The sequence below is a fragment of the Dermochelys coriacea genome, chromosome 7, assembly GCF_009764565.3.
Source record: "Dermochelys coriacea isolate rDerCor1 chromosome 7, rDerCor1.pri.v4, whole genome shotgun sequence".
Classification (NCBI taxonomy): Eukaryota; Metazoa; Chordata; order Testudines; family Dermochelyidae; genus Dermochelys; species Dermochelys coriacea.
This window is the reverse complement of record NC_050074.1, coordinates 64,562,751-64,579,230: the sequence shown is the minus strand read 5'-3', so window position 1 is coordinate 64,579,230 and position 16,480 is coordinate 64,562,751. Positions and strand designations below refer to the sequence as shown.

Here is a 16,480-nt window from a genome sequence, read left to right as displayed (position 1 = left end):
CGTTCTTATTTTCTTAAGAAGCTCACAGAGAGACAAAGGAAGACTGCAAGCCTTGGAATTTAAGGGCAGGTTGACTCATTTTGGGTTAAGTTGATGGACTGGGCTAATTTGAGATGAATAGAAGGGAAGCAGTTAGGAGAAAGCTGGGGTCTCTAGAAAGAACTGTTCCAAGAGCAGTTGACACAAGCCTTTCTGCTTTCAGAGCAGCCTTTTACTGAGGCCCTTCTTTGCTGCTCTGTATGAAAGCCAGAGATGGTCAGAAGAGTTAGCAAAAAGTCTGTGCAATCGCTAAAAGTTTTGCTTACAGGTAACTTATTGACTTCATGCTACTGTGACCATGATTTGTGTCCGTCAAAGGGCCACTGTGAATGCTAGCACTTAACTCTGTGTTCAATCATTTTTGTTGTTTGCCTCAACCAAGATCATTGACTACCTAAGTCTGACTACTTCCCCAAGAAATAATATGGAGATATCTGTTCTGTTATGCTTACGTTCACAAAGACAGAGCCTACAGGATGAAACAGCCATGGGGACCTAGCCCTTAAAGTCGTATTTGTACTCTCCATTCATTTACATTGAGTAATGAGTTTGCTACACTTTCTGAGCTGATGCAATATCTGATTTTAGTGTTCTGTTGCATGCATATGAGAGAGAGACACAGACTCTTCTCTGCACTGATTAGGTCTCAACTGGAGTGTTGTGCCCAGTTCTGGGTGCAACATTTCAGGAAAGATGTGGACAAACTGGAGAAAGTCTAGAGAAGAGAAACACAAATGATTAAAGGTCTAGAAAACATGACCTATGAGGGAAGATTGAAAAAAAAAATGAGTCTGGAAAAGAGAAGACTGAGAGGGGACATAACAGTTTACAAGTACATAAAAGGTTGTTACAAGGAGGAGGGAGAAAAATTGTTCTTAACCGCTGAGAATAGGACAAGAAGCAATGGGCTTAAATTGCAGCAAGGGAGGTTTAGATTGGACATTAGGAAACATTTCCTAATTGTCAGGGTGGTTAAGCACTGGAATAAATTGCCTAGGGAGGTTGTGGAATCTCCATCACTGGAGATTTTTAAGAGCAGATTAGACAAACACCTGTCAGAGGTGGTCTAGATGATACTTAGTCCTGCCATGAATGCAGGGGACTGGATTAGATGACCTCTCAAGGTCCCTTCCAGTCCTATGATTCTATGATCATTGCAGTCAGCTGAACCGTCAGCTACACCCAGCGAATACTGGGCAAAGCTGAAGGATGCTGCAGCCAAGAAGTAGTTTGCAGCTCCCCAAACCAGTGACAATTTCTACACCAGCCCTGGCTCCAGCATAGAGGCTGCTATGAACTGCCAGATTGTGAAGGCCCTACAGGGCAGCTCTCAAGTCTCTTTTTGCCTGAAAAATGGGTCAGATATTTGGTTTATTGTATTTGTTACTTATTGCATGCTGATACAGTGCTTGGTAACCTATGGAACAGGGGAGGAAGTTTTTGTTTCCTGCTTTGAGGAGTTCACCATCTGTGGGTCCAGGTCTTCATGCATTTCTACCAAACATATAGCTTATGATGTCATCGAAACTATAGCAGCCATTCTTGGTAGCAAGCACTGCACCTGGCAAATAAGTATTTGGAGGACCAGGTCCTAATTAGACATAGTATAGCCTAAATATAATTTTATATAGACCATTACAAATTGAAGGAAAAAAACCAGCCTGTGATTTTTGTTGTTTGTTTTTACAAATACGTTAGCATAAGACTTTAGATCTGAATTTAGGAAGACAATTATCTCAAACACTTCTTATATGGCCTTTCAATGACAACCCACCAAGCCATGAGCACATGGAGTATTAGAAAATAAAGTGGTAATAGTAAAGCAGTCCCCTATAGCATGCTGGATTAGTATAATACTTCATTATGCTTTGCTTTCCTAGTCACTACCTGCACCACTGCAAAAGTAGTAGTACATGATGGTGATATTATTAACTGCATCATGCATATTACTGATTTATTTTTTGTTCTGCATCATTATCCTTTCACCAGTGAGTTCATTGCATTATTTTCATATACTTAGTCAAGCACCAAATTATGAAGCAAGTACAGGCTCCCATAATAGTCCCTTATGGTACATTACATAAGCGATTATTGCTGCTACCTATTATTTGTTGCTTCCAGCCAATGAGGGTTCTGCATTAATGGAATGCGCACAGAGCAATTATGAAATAGGTAAGACTTGGGCAGTTTAAATTTTGCCCTAGAAATTATTTTGCTTCATTTTGGCCACCTGCTGGCAGCTCAGATGGCAGCCAACAAATAAATTGTGCCTTTGTTGCAATCAGCATATAGACTCAATCAATTCAGTAATGAGGTCAAATTACTGAATGACTCTCTGCTACCTTAATAATTAAATTGAATCCACACTTCTACTGCCCTCTCTTTCCCTGACAACTGTAAGAAATGTGGCAAGCAACAGCAGTAGCAATGGAAGTACTGTAAACACCAGCATCTCCCATGTACTCATCTAACTAATGAAAGCTATGCTTTTGTCTGTGTTGTGGTAGAAACACTGAGCCACTGTAGAGCATGCTAACACAAGTACTTGGACAACACTTTATAATAAGTGCCTTAACAATCCATTAAGCAAGGAAGCAAAGAAAGGACAGAACTTTAGACATTTCACTCAGTGTGTAAGAAATCAATATATAGAAGTGGACACTGTTTCTGTGTTGTATATTTGGGTTCTCTCCTTTGACACTGCTGGAAATTGCGTGGAGCACAAGTGTGATAGCACTCTGTACAGATTCTCGTTCTGTGAGGGTGTTCCATTGCATTGCAGAATTAAAACATGTCCACTTATTGTAAAGTGCTCCCACTGTAGGACTTACAGTAGAAAATGCAAGATTTCTCCTTTTATTGCTTACGGCCCATAATATGTCAAGCTTCTCACTGGCTTCACTGATATAACTGGGAAAATAAGTAGAATCATTTCAGGGAGATTTGTTGTCTCATTACATGATAAGCTCTATGTCATGAACAAAAAATTTAATAGTAAATCTTAGGAGAGGAGGTGGAAGGAGAAATATGACTCTGAGAGGGACTGGATAATACAGCATATAAGTGTATACATAAATAATAATAATTATTGGTAAATGTTTAAAACCACTTGGCCAAATGGTTTTGCTTTAATAGTCTGTTGCAGCATCAGGTGAGAGCCCATATATAATTTCAATGTCAAAGTACCTTCTAATATTGATGGTTTCCTTTGATGACTTCAGGGAGTAGGTATTAGAGAAGCATCAGGAAGAATGCTTCCTTTTTCAGCCAACAGCTTATTTTACCCTTTTTGTTTGCATGCTTGTTCGTTACTTTTCCCTGCAAAAGTAACTGTACGTTTTCTGTCACAGGCACATAGTTGTCTGTGGTCACATAACACTTGAAAGTGTGTCCAACTTCCTGAAGGACTTCCTGCACAAGGACAGGGATGATGTGAACGTGGAAATCGTCTTTCTGCATAAGTGAGTAATCTTTCCAACCAAAACCTTTCTTGCTAATCAAAAAGGTCTGAAAGTGTCCCAAAGTCTCCTTGGAGTCAGTGTTGGTTTGAGGGTAGAACAGGGGAGAATGAGACTGTTTGGGTCAAACTTATTTGGTGAAGTTAGATGATGTCTTTAAGCTGTGGGGTGACATCCTGACCCCTTTGAAATCAATGGCCAAATTCCTGTTGACTTTAATAGGACTAGGATTTGACCCAGGATGTCGATTTGTGACTCTTCCACTAGCTTTATACAAGTCTAAGGTTGGGATTTAGGGAGTCTTACTCCTATTGAATTTCAGTGGGATTTAGGTGCCTGACTCCCACAAACTCTTTTTGACATTACCAGCCAAAATCTCTTTGAGCCTTGCTTTTCCCATGTGTGAAATGTTAAAATACTTACCTAACATACAGCACAAACCAAACATGTATATAGGTGTGAATTACTATCTCTCCCATTTATCATGATGACACAAAGGCCAAGATTGCATTATGAAGTCATACATTGCTGTTACAGTTTTAAAAGTCTTATTTCATTTTCCAGTGAAGCTTTTTTTTAAGTGTGTAGTATCAGTCCATGAATACTTCCCAGTCTTGCTGTCAGTTGCTATTCTTCATTGGTTGCACATTATCTGGTAGTTCCCTGGAAAATAGTTTGTTAAATTACTGAGGCCTAAAAATCAGTTTCTAAATATTTGTATCCATTATTAATCTTAATCAGTGTCTTTCCTAGGGGAGGCTCAATATCTTTCTATAAGAAAGTCTCAAGAACATCCAGGCAGTTGCACAGAAATTTTTCATTTCTTTTCTGCTCAGTGGGCCCAAATTCTGCCATCAGGTGCATGGAAGATCTCACATTGACTTCATTTAGAGCCATATGCATCAAAAGGGGATATTTGGCCCTAACTGGTTTTAGCTAACCCACAACAAAGACTGAATTGGTCGGGTATACAGTTGGTACATTGTTCAATAGGTGTTTGTGTTGTGCTGCATCCTACAGCAAGTGGAAACAAATCATCACAGATGAAAAAAGGAACAGATTGACCCAGCCTAGTTAGTTAAAACTTGACACTTTAAAAAAAAAAAAAAAAAAAAAAAGCTTCCTACCATTCTCAAAATAATGCTTCTGCAGAAGAAGAGGCCTGACCAAGGATATTTTATACATGTAGTTAATAAATTAAGGAAGCAAATGCTGTACAAAGAATGAGAAGTCTTGATCTAATAGGATGTACAAGAGAGAAATACCATTACATGCATCCGACGAAGTGGGTATTCACCCACGAAAGCTTATGCTCCGATACGTCTGTTAGTCTATAAGGTGCCACAGGACTCTTTGTTGCTTTTAAGAGAGAAATAGTTTAAATAAATTTCAAATTAATTAAATAATTAGTGAATGATAATTAATGAAGAATAATGAATTAAATACATATATCTGAATTTTTGAAGAAATAAATACCATGACAGATCAGATCATTCCTGGTTATATTGATTTGAACAGCATATTTTCCAACATTGCAAAACTAATGGAATGTTGAGAATGAAATCTTGTTTTCCTATTGGTTACCACAATTGTTCCCCCCTATTAGCATACTTAATAGTACTGGTACTTGAAGCCACTGGACTTCAGACTCGTGCTCCTTATAGTAAAGAAACTCAATTGTTTGTCACTAGTTTTATAGATAAGTATATTTTAAAGAGCATGACGCTCAGAAATAAGAAATAATATTCAACATATATTAATAACTACTGCAGAAGTTTTCTTTGGCCCTGGATAGTTCTAAATTTAGTTTATGGAGATTAATTTCTATCATGCAATCTATGATGCGGATTGAGAACTCATGTTAGGAATGCCTGTTCATAGGTATCTATTTCCATCTCCAACTTTTATGCCTCATCTGTCTAACAGTTACAAGCTAAATTGCAGAAAAGCTGTGTTTTCTGATTCTAACCATATATTTCAACTATATGTTGAAACTTACTTAAAGATGTGCATAACTGGCTGCTTTTCCAAACACAAACATCATGAGATTGTGCTGCATTTAATCTTCTCTTCGGGAGATTACGAACCTGCAGAAGATGAGTACATCTTATGTAAATTAACAGAAATATCCCATTCCAATGACTTTGTTAAAAGATTGTTGGATTCTAAAATTTTGAAAAATGACTGGTATCATCCTGTAACAAGAAGTGCTCCATGGTACACTGCTGCTTTCCACCTCCCTTTTAGCTGCTCATAGAGTCTGAACAGTTTGGAGAAGTCCAGAATGCACTCTGAATTGTAAAAATGAATGAGATGATGAGCACTGAATAATACAATCCATGTAGATCTATGAAATTGGTTCAGTCACCCCCAGATATTGGGGCTCTCTGGTTTTACTCTATTAGACTATGACTGCTAGCAAAACAGCAGTACTACAAAAACAAAATGCTGTTGCACAGACATAATGATGCTGCAAACAGATAGAAATAGCAATTGCTTAAAATTATTTAAAACTATATGTTATCTGGTAACATTAGTGATTGTGTTTAGGTCAGGTATTTCTTGTCGGTTAACAACTGACTGGGCCACAACTTCTCCAACCAGTCATTAGTTGCCTGGGAATGCCCTTCCCATCAGCAATTTTGCTTAAAGGTAGTTGCTGTTTGTCACTAGCATCCCGTTACACACAATTCAACATCAAATTGGCATATCTTAGGGAGAGGCTATTAGAAATAGCTATTTGCTTGAGAGAAATATGGTGTTAACTGTCTTTTCCTATCAAGAGCAGCATGCATTTCTAAGTGCCATGAGCTGTTTTTGAATGAGTGATATTAATACACTTAACAGCAAGCTATCCACTTTCCTTCTTGTCAAACAAAATGATTAAAAGGCTAAGAATTATTTGTGATGATTGGATAACGGAAGTTGAAAATGCATAGAGTTGCTACCTGGCTGATTTTATAAGATTGCCATTACATTGGAATAATGGATACAGTTGATATCCCCTGGTAACTGCTCATATTTTATTAGGGTAGGAGGGAAGTTTCCCTGTACATGACCACATGGAACTTAATTTCCAAAGGGAAATTGGAGGTTCCGGCACAAAAAAAAGGTGTGACAAACTTGCACCCGCAATTGCATATGCACTTTCAACAATAGTTTATAGAATTCTGGTAACTGCCCTTACGCAGGATGGGTGACTCATTTGCAGTAAAGGCACACACAACTGCAAGTAAACATTTTTTTTATTTAAATGACACTGTTTACCTGGCAAGTAAATGCTTGCTTTGTTACTAAGGGAGCTAGATAGGTATGTGCCACATTTTTATAATGAATTACTTTTCATTTGACTACTTGCTTATGTGAAAATGACATGACAAAATTATAACGAATGCACTTAGTAACACTTAATACAATCTACGGGTATTATCAGGTCCTCTTGGTGGCTGTTAACCTACTGTATGAATTATACAGTCTGACTATATGACTGGAATTACATCAAAGTGCAGGTAGATAACTGTGTGGTGTGGTCTGAGTGAGCAGCCCATACACTAGGCAGATTTTCCTTTCACTCAACAAAGCCGAGGAGTTTTTAGGGCTCAGTGCACTCTTTACACATGAAAGAGTGTAATGCACTTCACTGTGTTTGAATTGATGACAGCTACTGTCATGGTTCCATGACTAGCTGCACCTCTGTCCCCTTTTCTGGTCTCTCTCAGTGCACGCCCTTCAGATGTTAGGCCTCATGTCTTCGTCTGTCCTGGGTGGAGTTCTCTGATTCTTCCTCTCTTAGACGGTCCCTGATCTAATTTACCCTACATGCCAACTGTGATTACTCAGCAGGCTCGACTGGGTTAGGCATCTGCGAGTCTTTCCTTTGGGAGCTTCTGACCAGTGGTTAATGCAGGCCACTGGACAGCTTTCTCAAACCAAAATATTATTTACTCTTAAAAGCAGGAGCAAAGCACAAGATAAGAGAAAACAGCTAACCCTGTAACCATCACAGCTACCAAATTCAGGGAAGCTGGTCTTACCTCTGTTTGGTAGGCCACGTTCACATGTAAGTGGGGACATATGTAGTGAAAGGAATGGAGCTGTGCTAACAGTAGGTGATGCCCACTGTTTTCACCCCACAAGAGTATCAATGGAATTTCAAACAGTTTAAAAATTCATACAAGAATGGGACAGAAATGTTGTGCAAACTTCTTGTTTGTTTTTTCCCCCAATGCAGTATCTCCCCTAACCTTGAGCTGGAAGCTCTTTTTAAACGACACTTCACTCAGGTCGAATTTTATCAGGGTTCAGTTCTCAATCCGCATGACCTGGCGAGAGTAAAGGTAATGATTCTGTTGATTCTTTATTTCTACTAGTTGTCTTCTCTTAAATAAGCAGATTCTACCTCCAATCCAACATCCACTGAAGTTAATGGGAGTTTTTTAGTTGACTTTAATAGGAGAGGTCCTATAGTTGTTAATATTAATGTTTAACATTTTAAAACTTGATGTTATAAACACTATTGGCACGTTTGTATAGGGGCAATTAGAAAACATTTTTTCACCCTTTTTCTATTGTCTGGTGTCCTGAAAAGGTAAATACAATTTGAGACATTTGCTAACTATAATAAGATGGCGGTATTGGTTCAAGTATTCTATGCTAAATTATTTTATTCTCTTAAAGCAAACCCTGAAGTTCAGAAGAGTAAAAGATATCAAACTTATATATAGCATTACACCATTTCATGTCTTTCTAATGAGGATTTTTGCATCTGCTGGCTACAAAAGCTGTTTGGTTCATTTTTACATAACATATGCTGAGCTGAGCTCCAATCAGCAGAGTATAATGTCCTTGTAATGGTTATACAATTCAGTCTGGTTATCTTCTCTCTTCCATCCCCTGCTTTACTGTGAGGTATTTGCCCAAATGTACTGAAAGAAAAGTAATTTTGTTATATTTTAAATCTGCTACTTTATGCTAACTAAACCAGAGGTTGATGATTGTAAGTTTTGCCACTAAACTAAACTAAGGTAAACTGCCACTAAACTTTGCCCCTAAAATCAGTGATCTATTATTATTTTTATGATGTTATGCCCAAGGACCCAAACAGCTCTGACCCCGCTGTAATAATCGCTGTACAAACAGAAAGACAGTCTCTGTCCCTATGTGTTTAGGAGCCTCACCTGCAACATGAAGTTTTAAAACTTTGGCATTTAACCTGTTGGTGCTGTTTTCTGTATCTCTGAAAGAACATTAGTAACTGGTAGTAGTAATAACTAAAGTCCTTACCTACCATGAGCACTATAATGTTTGGAAAGTGTTTAGAAAAGTTACAGTGATCAGTTCCATGAAGTATTGGCACGGATATCATAAGGAGGCAAATTTACAGCATACCATAAGCTTTATACTCAGCAAAAACTATAAATTATTGTTCTTGCTCCTGGAGGAAGAAGCTGATTTCTTAGAAGCTGGTGGCTGTGAGAAGAAGTTGGAAACAAAGATTTCTATTTATGTTTGCCTTTTTTTTCCCCCTGGTGTCTCAGATAGAGTCAGCAGATGCATGCCTAATCCTTGCCAATAAATACTGCGCTGACCCAGATGCTGAAGATGCCTCCAATATTATGAGGTAACCCAAAGAGGTTTTGAATATGGTTGTCATTCTCATTTCTGACCAGCAAATTGCTGGTGTCTAGGTGGACCATACCCACATCTGTTACAGTTGAAAACTTCTCACTGAATTGCTTCCAGAGAGAGGGAGTTAAATTGAGGGAGTGCACAGGATTGCCTCGATAGTGTGGAGAGGGAAGAAGTATAAAGTGGAAGGGCTGGCTTGGATATAGTGTATCCATGAGGGTGAAAAGATGAAAAGAGGAAGTGCTAGCCTAGATAACCAGCGTAGGTCAGCTACAGATCTTTCTGCCGCCAGTACCACTTTGTGGCCTCACAAATATTAATCTGGAGAATGAGGATGAAGCGGATGCCCATATTAAAACTGCCGTTGTGTGCCCTGTACTTTCTACACATGTTGTCAGCATCATAGGGACCTTAGTGTCTCAAACACGTTATCCTGTGCATTAGGATCAAAGATATTTTATTTCAGAATCCAATATACAGACTGTCTCTTCCTACTTTCAGTCTTTCCTTCAACAGATATATTTATTGTTGTCCTTGCAAAGAAAGTCCAGTTTTTCTTGGTATGAGTTCCTGTGCATTCCTCTCTGATCAGTAATGGCAGTGATGGCATACAGGATTTGGTTTCACATGGTGGGGCTTTTGTGTTAGTTTTTTGGGGGGTGGGTTTTGAGGGAACTGCCTTCAGGATTCCAGTTTTATGGAGCAGGTAGTTGTGTTCATTGCTATATTGTAAAAGAAGCCCTATATTCACTGAGGGTATGAAGTTCCCCTCTTTTTGGTTCTTTGTCCAATCTTTCAGAAGAGTGGAGTTGAAAGACCATATTAATGGTGTTGGCTCTCCCAGGCAGCAGAGTCAGAATGCCCTGCACCTCTACGCCATGTGTATTAACAGTATTTACATAGCAGGGTCACTGGTTATTGTTCTCCAACCCCAATAACAAATATCACTTGCTCTTCTAAAACCTAAGTCCTTAGGGTGCTAGTCTAATGAATAGCTCCATTTCATTTAAACAACACAGCTAAGCCTGAAATTCTGACCTTTGCATCCAGAAGCACATTGTTGTTGGATAAGTGGCAATGTGGAGCCCAGGCAGTGGTGCTCTGAGGAATTCTGCCAGTCACAGGGTGCAACATGCATTCCCCTTGCATCTGCTTCTTGTGGCAGCAGGTTCTTTGGGCCTGATGCTTCATCCCCCTTTTGGGTTGTGGAATATGGTTGTGTTGATCAGCAATGCACCTTAGCTCACTAAGGAGCTGGATCTGTATTCCGGCTTCTTCCTGTGAGAGTGCTCTGAGAGGAAGAGACTTCTTTTGCCTTCTTCACGTGCTGGGAAAGCCAGTATTTATCACTGAAATCATTATTCTTGGCCTCAACAGTTGGTCACGAGCTGTTAATGCAGGTGAAAACGGAAACCAGGTCTAGTTAAGGAGAAAATATGCCATTGTTAGTCTCACATAGTGGGGGAGAAGTAAGGAAATGGCAAAAGTAAGTTAAAATAAGGTTGAGTCCTCAGTTATTTGTATTTTGTTCAGACAGCCTTAGTTTTAAGGAGACCAGTCTGCCCTTTTTAAAATTAAAATGTAAAAGATCCATTAAAAATTAGCTAATACAATGAATTGGCCAGTGTTATAAACCAAATTTATTGGCTTGTCAGATACTTGCATTCTATCTGTTGAAGGTAGTTACAGGAATACAATTTAAAAAATAATACTTCACTGGAAAAAGCCCAGTGTGCCTAGAGTGTGGGATGCCTGTGGAAGGAGCAGGGTTTAAATATGATCATTTCATTTTCCATAACCACATTTGGGATGTCAAATCAAAAACCCTGGTTTGATTTTAATTGCAATACATAGATTAAAGAGCATTCCAGATGCATTAGTGTGTTCTTAAATGGATTCAGTATATTTTAATATAATAAAATGCAGAAGTGTTATTGGGAGTGGAATTATCTTATGTGTTCTCACAATAAATGAGTTTGATTCAATAAATCTGGATTAATTAAACACTTAAGTGGGAAATAGGAAATTAATAGGGGGAGGGGAGCATCACACTCTTCTCTTTGCTCTTCAACTCTTCTCCCCTACAAAAAGAGATTCAAACAACTTTATTGGACAACTTTATTCTCTAGTCTTGGGAATAAGTCAGCAATGTAAGTTTTCCCTGTATGCCTGCAATGCAACTTCTGGCAGCACACTACTGCAATAAACTGTTGCTCTCAGAAGGTATGTGTACTCCAAACACTAAACCTGGGCTCTGACTCAGGTTGGAGCCCAACTCCCACTTTCATCCACACCCAAATCAGTCTGACTTGGGTCAGCAAACATTGAGGACCCAGGTTCTTAGAACCCTGATGGGAGGGTTGGATCAGAGCCCAAGTCCAGTTGTGGTATGGGTCCAAGCCCTGTCATTTTGCAGTATGGACGTTGATCAAGCCACAAGCCTGTGTCAGAAGGTCTAGCTAGTGCCGTGTGTAGTGCAGTGTTAGCATGGCTGTCAGACCCAGGTCCAGAAATTGTAAACCCAGGTTTACAGTGCAGTGTGGATGTTCAAGCAGAGGCTCAGAAACACCAGGTCCACAAGCCTGGGTCTATAGGAAGAATGGTAGCATGTCCAAGATATTAATTTTTTCTTTTTCTTTTTAAGAGTAATTTCCATAAAGAATTACCATCCGAAGATAAGAATTATCACTCAGATGCTGCAGTATCATAACAAGGTAATGAGAAGACCAAGGGGTCTCGCTCTTCAGAGCTACCACAGTATCCCACACCCACTTATTTTAGCTGCCTAAATGGAAAGCATTTTTCTTTCTCAGTAGGAACATGTGAATACGAGTTGTCATGAAATCCACTAACGAGTTAATTCTGTTGTATTTATATATGACAGGGACCTTATCAAAACCCTAGGATGTTTGTTACCCTGGGGTGCTGAGCTTCCACAGCTCCCATTGATTTCAGTTGGGCTTGTAAGCACACATCTCTTGTGAAATAAGGCCCAGCTTGATTCACTAAACCATGTATGATGCTTGTATTACCTATACAGATAGGAGAGTGTATGGGATTACTGTAGAACAGTGGTTTTCAACCTGCAGTCTGTGGAACCCTGGAGTCTGCAGACTATTCCTAAGATTTCCAAAGGGGTCCGCACCTTCATTTCACTTTGCATGGTCTCGTGAAATATATGTTAACTTCTATGCTAAACAATCTGTTCTGTGTTGTACTTAACTGTTACACTCTGATTAAGCTTCCCAGACCTGAAGAAGAGCTCTGTGTGGCTCAAAAGCTTGTCTCTCTCACCAACATAAGTTAGTACAGTAAAAGATATTACATCACCTACCTTTCCTTTTTATAACTATAGCTAAAGAAGTTTAGGCCTGCTCAGGATCCATCTGGTTTTACACAGTGTGATTTTTACTGCCTGAGTTAACTGCACATACATGAGTGGAGGGCAGCTAACATACAGAATTTGGTTCTCCTTCTTTTGTGGAACAGAATCATGCTATTTCTGTATTTTAAACACCCTCAACAGGAAGCGTGTTGTATTAAAAACATGTTTTCTCTTTATATTTCTAATAAAAATTAATGAGGAAATGAAGAAAAAATGATGAATGGTGATAATCCGATTATCAGGAGGAGGAAAGCATGAAGGACTCAGTGTTTGTGTTCATGTGCATGCATATGTGTGTCTGTGATAGAAGGATTAAAGTGTCCATTAGAGATTTGCATTTCACAAAAACCTCTAGAATGTTCTGTAAAATTTTAATTTGGCAAAACATATTTTTCGAACGCTTTTTCCAAGGAAAAACTGATATGAAAACAATTATATATGGAAGTACACATTGTAACATACTATACTGAATAGTATTAAAAACAATATACATAACTTGTTGAGCAGAGTCAACACTGGATGATTTTTTTGATCCACTATTTCACTGTGCACTAGTCCCATTATCAAAAACCGGAGAAAAGAGACTCCTTACACCAGGATCTGTGCTTATTTGATTCTGGGGGTGGGAGAAACCAAAAAAAGTACAGATTATATCATATTGTTCAAGGGCTGGGTTTGTGGACATGTGATTGGGTTACTGCATTTCCACATTAGGTTAGATTAAAAACCTGTGTTTGATTTCTGGGATCTGTGTGTGTTACTTATTTGTCAGGGAGTAACTCAGATTGCTGCAAGAGGGAGTATACATGGACTTAGGTGCAATGAAAACTTCATAGCACTATGTAACAACTTTAGCTCTGTTGATGGGCCTTACAAAGCCTCCAATCCAGTTTTCCATAGTTGACAGAAGGTCACCATAATATGACATCTTGAGGGATGCTGGGAGATTTGAACTGAAAGGTGTAAAAGTTCCTGATACAAAAACACTACTGGAAATATTTTGGTTTGAAGGAATATTGATTTAAACTCCCTAGTCCAGTGATGCTCAGACTGAGGCTTGGAAGCTGCAAGTGGCTCTTTAATGTGTCTCCCGTGGCTTTTTGAAGCACATTGATATTAAAACACTATGTGCTTTTACTATGTTGTTAACCATTTGTAGAATACTTGGTCAGTCATTTTCCTGTGAGAATAATTTTTATATACATCTATGTGCTGCAAAAAGCCATGGGAGACGCATTAAAGAGCCACTTGAAGCCTCAGTCTGAGCATCACTGGACTAGGGGGTTTAAATCAATATTCCTTCAAACCAAAATATTTCCAGTAGAGTTTTTGTATCAGGAACTTCTCCACTTTTACACCTTTCAGTTCAAATCTCCCAGCATCCCTCAAGATGTCATACTATGGTGACCTTCTGTCAACCATATATATATATATATAAAAGAAACAATTAATTCACATTACTGTAGCTCTTTTTGGTAACGTTGATCTCTGAGGTATGAGTATCACTGCCCTAATTGTATTTTTACCTTCTACAGGAAAAGGAAGTCCAGCATTAAAGAAAAAGATTAGTTGTCACTTGCTTGGATATTTCCTGTGTTAGCAGAATGCAGGGAAAGTATTTAGAGTCCTTTACCTTTTGTTTCTTCCTTCAGGCCCATCTGCTAAATATCCCAAGCTGGAATTGGAAAGAAGGGGATGACGCAATCTGTCTTGCTGAACTCAAGCTGGGTTTCATAGCCCAGAGCTGCCTGGCACCGGGCCTCTCAACAATGCTAGCCAACCTCTTCTCTATGAGGTCATTCATAAAGGTAACGTCTTGTCTCATTAGAGTGTGTTAGCCTGGGATTCAATTTGGCACGGGGTTGACTAGAGAGCACAGCTTAAACTCAAAACAGATAGGGACACATTAACCAGTTTGGTAAAATATACACACACACACACACACACACACACACACACGCACACACACATTCTGTTATAAATTTGGCAGTGGGCCAGGTTCTTAAAAAATTATGTTTTTATTTTTATTTGGCACATCTATGGCCATTAAATGATTGTTCAAAGCACAATCCATTTCAATTCTTTTTTTAGATAAACCACATGTTTATCTATCAGGAAAGCCTCTGCTGTTAAAACAAAAATATGATTTATATACATCTCATATGACAAGAAAGCGCCTAGAGAAAAAGAATGATCATTTTGCTCTTTTACGTCAAGTGACTAGTGGATCTCTCACTGTGAGAATAAATGTGGACCATGTGTTTGTACTTAAGCCCAAACCTCCTACAACATAATTCCTTTATTTATTTCTCCTCAGTCAAAGAGACCCTTAGGGCTTTATTTGCAAAAACTTGTAGGTCTGTTGTTCCCACCCTTTTGGGGCAACAGTACCATCTCACTAGACTAAGATCTCACCTGAGTTAGGCCATGTCTACATTAGCACTTTTGTCGGTAAAACTGTTATCTGTCAGTGATGTGAAAAAACACACTCCTTCATGACATAAATTTCACTGACAAAAGCGCCCATGTGGACAGCACTATGTCAGTGGGAGACACTCTCCTGCTAACATAGCTACTGCTGCTCATTGGGGGTGGTTTAATTATGCCGGTGGGAGAGCTCTCTCCCATCGGCATAGAGTGGCTAACTTGGAGAACTTACAGCGGTGCAGCTGGAGTGGTACAGCTGTGTCACTGTAAGGTCTGTAGTGTAGACATAGCTTTAGTCAGTGTTCCCTTCCTCTTATTCTGTTTTCAGGCATTCTTGCTAGATGTAAAGGTTGGCCAGTTTCCAGTCCTGTGTTTGTGATCAGGGGCTAGGACATGATGGAATGTGAGGTGGGCCATGGCTCCTGAAGTTCATCGTGAAAGTGGGCAGGGTTTCCTAGAGTACTAGGTGGGGAAGCTAGGAGGCCTACCAGTTGGGTGCACATTCCAGTGGTTGGGAGCCTTTGGTACAATGCCATCTGATATTTATTCTCTTGGCATGAGGTAGAAGCAGGGGTTTCTGGGGCTGCTGTGAGAAACTTGTAGGTGAGAAACCTAGAAAGTCATCACAGATTCTCAGGGGCTGCAGACTCTAGTGCAAGAAGCCATCTTAGGTAAGTATATGTAGTCAGAAGAATTCAGCTGTTCAACATGGCAGTCAAATTATATGAAAGCAAGCTTGGGCTCCTTACTTTAACATGTGCAATTAGACTCTTTGCTTCTTTTATCAAACTTCTTTAACTCCTCTGTCTTCATAAGCTCAGCTTTGCTGAACTCTCTCTAGTTCACTGGCATGCTGCATCTCTGAAGTTAACCACTCTCTTTCTTTTATCCCAAAAATAAAGTGTAGCAAACATAAAGCATCTTCCTTTCATTACATTCTTTAGGGCTGCTGTTCACTTGAGGGTCACTGTGTTGTCCCTTGCTCTGCTGCTAATATTTGTAACCAGAATCTGGCACACTCAAGGGTGTTGAGCTTTCTCTGCACCCACACTGGCATATGCCAGCTTTCTTGTGGCACCTTTTTAGGGACAGGCTCTTCTGTGCCTTTGCTTTTGACCCCTTGTGTAGGCCATCACCTCTGTTCAGTTTCTGCATTTCTCAAGGCTGGAAATGAGTCAGCCTCTCTCAGGAAGGGCCTGTGTTATTCTCAGTAACCACTACCCCAATGCAGGTTACTTTAAATTTAAACAGATTTCACTGAGAATATTGGGGACAGCATCAACAAGTAAAAATCATGGCTTGGGAGGAAACTGTACCACCTAGATCTTGTAGCTACAATCTTTTGATTAAGCAGGATTAAAAATTGTGCATCTTGACTTTAATTTCTCCCTCTTGCCATCAGCACGTCTCTCTTTCAAGGCTCAGTGGGACACCAGCAACCTGTTCTACCAGTCTCTTGTCTCTCTTCAAGCCACCCATTCTGCATTTCCTCCATTTCATAATGTATTTCCTCCATTCATACACTCCTTTTCAGCAGTGTAAT

The 16,480-nt window shown here is 39.4% G+C and overlaps 1 protein-coding gene across 1 annotated transcript in view; it reads left to right on the top strand.

Moving 5' to 3' along the window:
- Positions 1 to 16,480, top strand: part of KCNMA1 (potassium calcium-activated channel subfamily M alpha 1) — an 827,350-nt gene that overhangs the window by 630,173 nt on the left and 180,697 nt on the right. Inside the window, 5 exon segments of the mRNA XM_038409287.2 lie at positions 3,390 to 3,500; positions 7,729 to 7,834; positions 9,035 to 9,117; positions 11,770 to 11,839; positions 14,163 to 14,318. Coding sequence (XP_038265215.1) covers positions 3,390 to 3,500; positions 7,729 to 7,834; positions 9,035 to 9,117; positions 11,770 to 11,839; positions 14,163 to 14,318 — 526 coding nt within the window.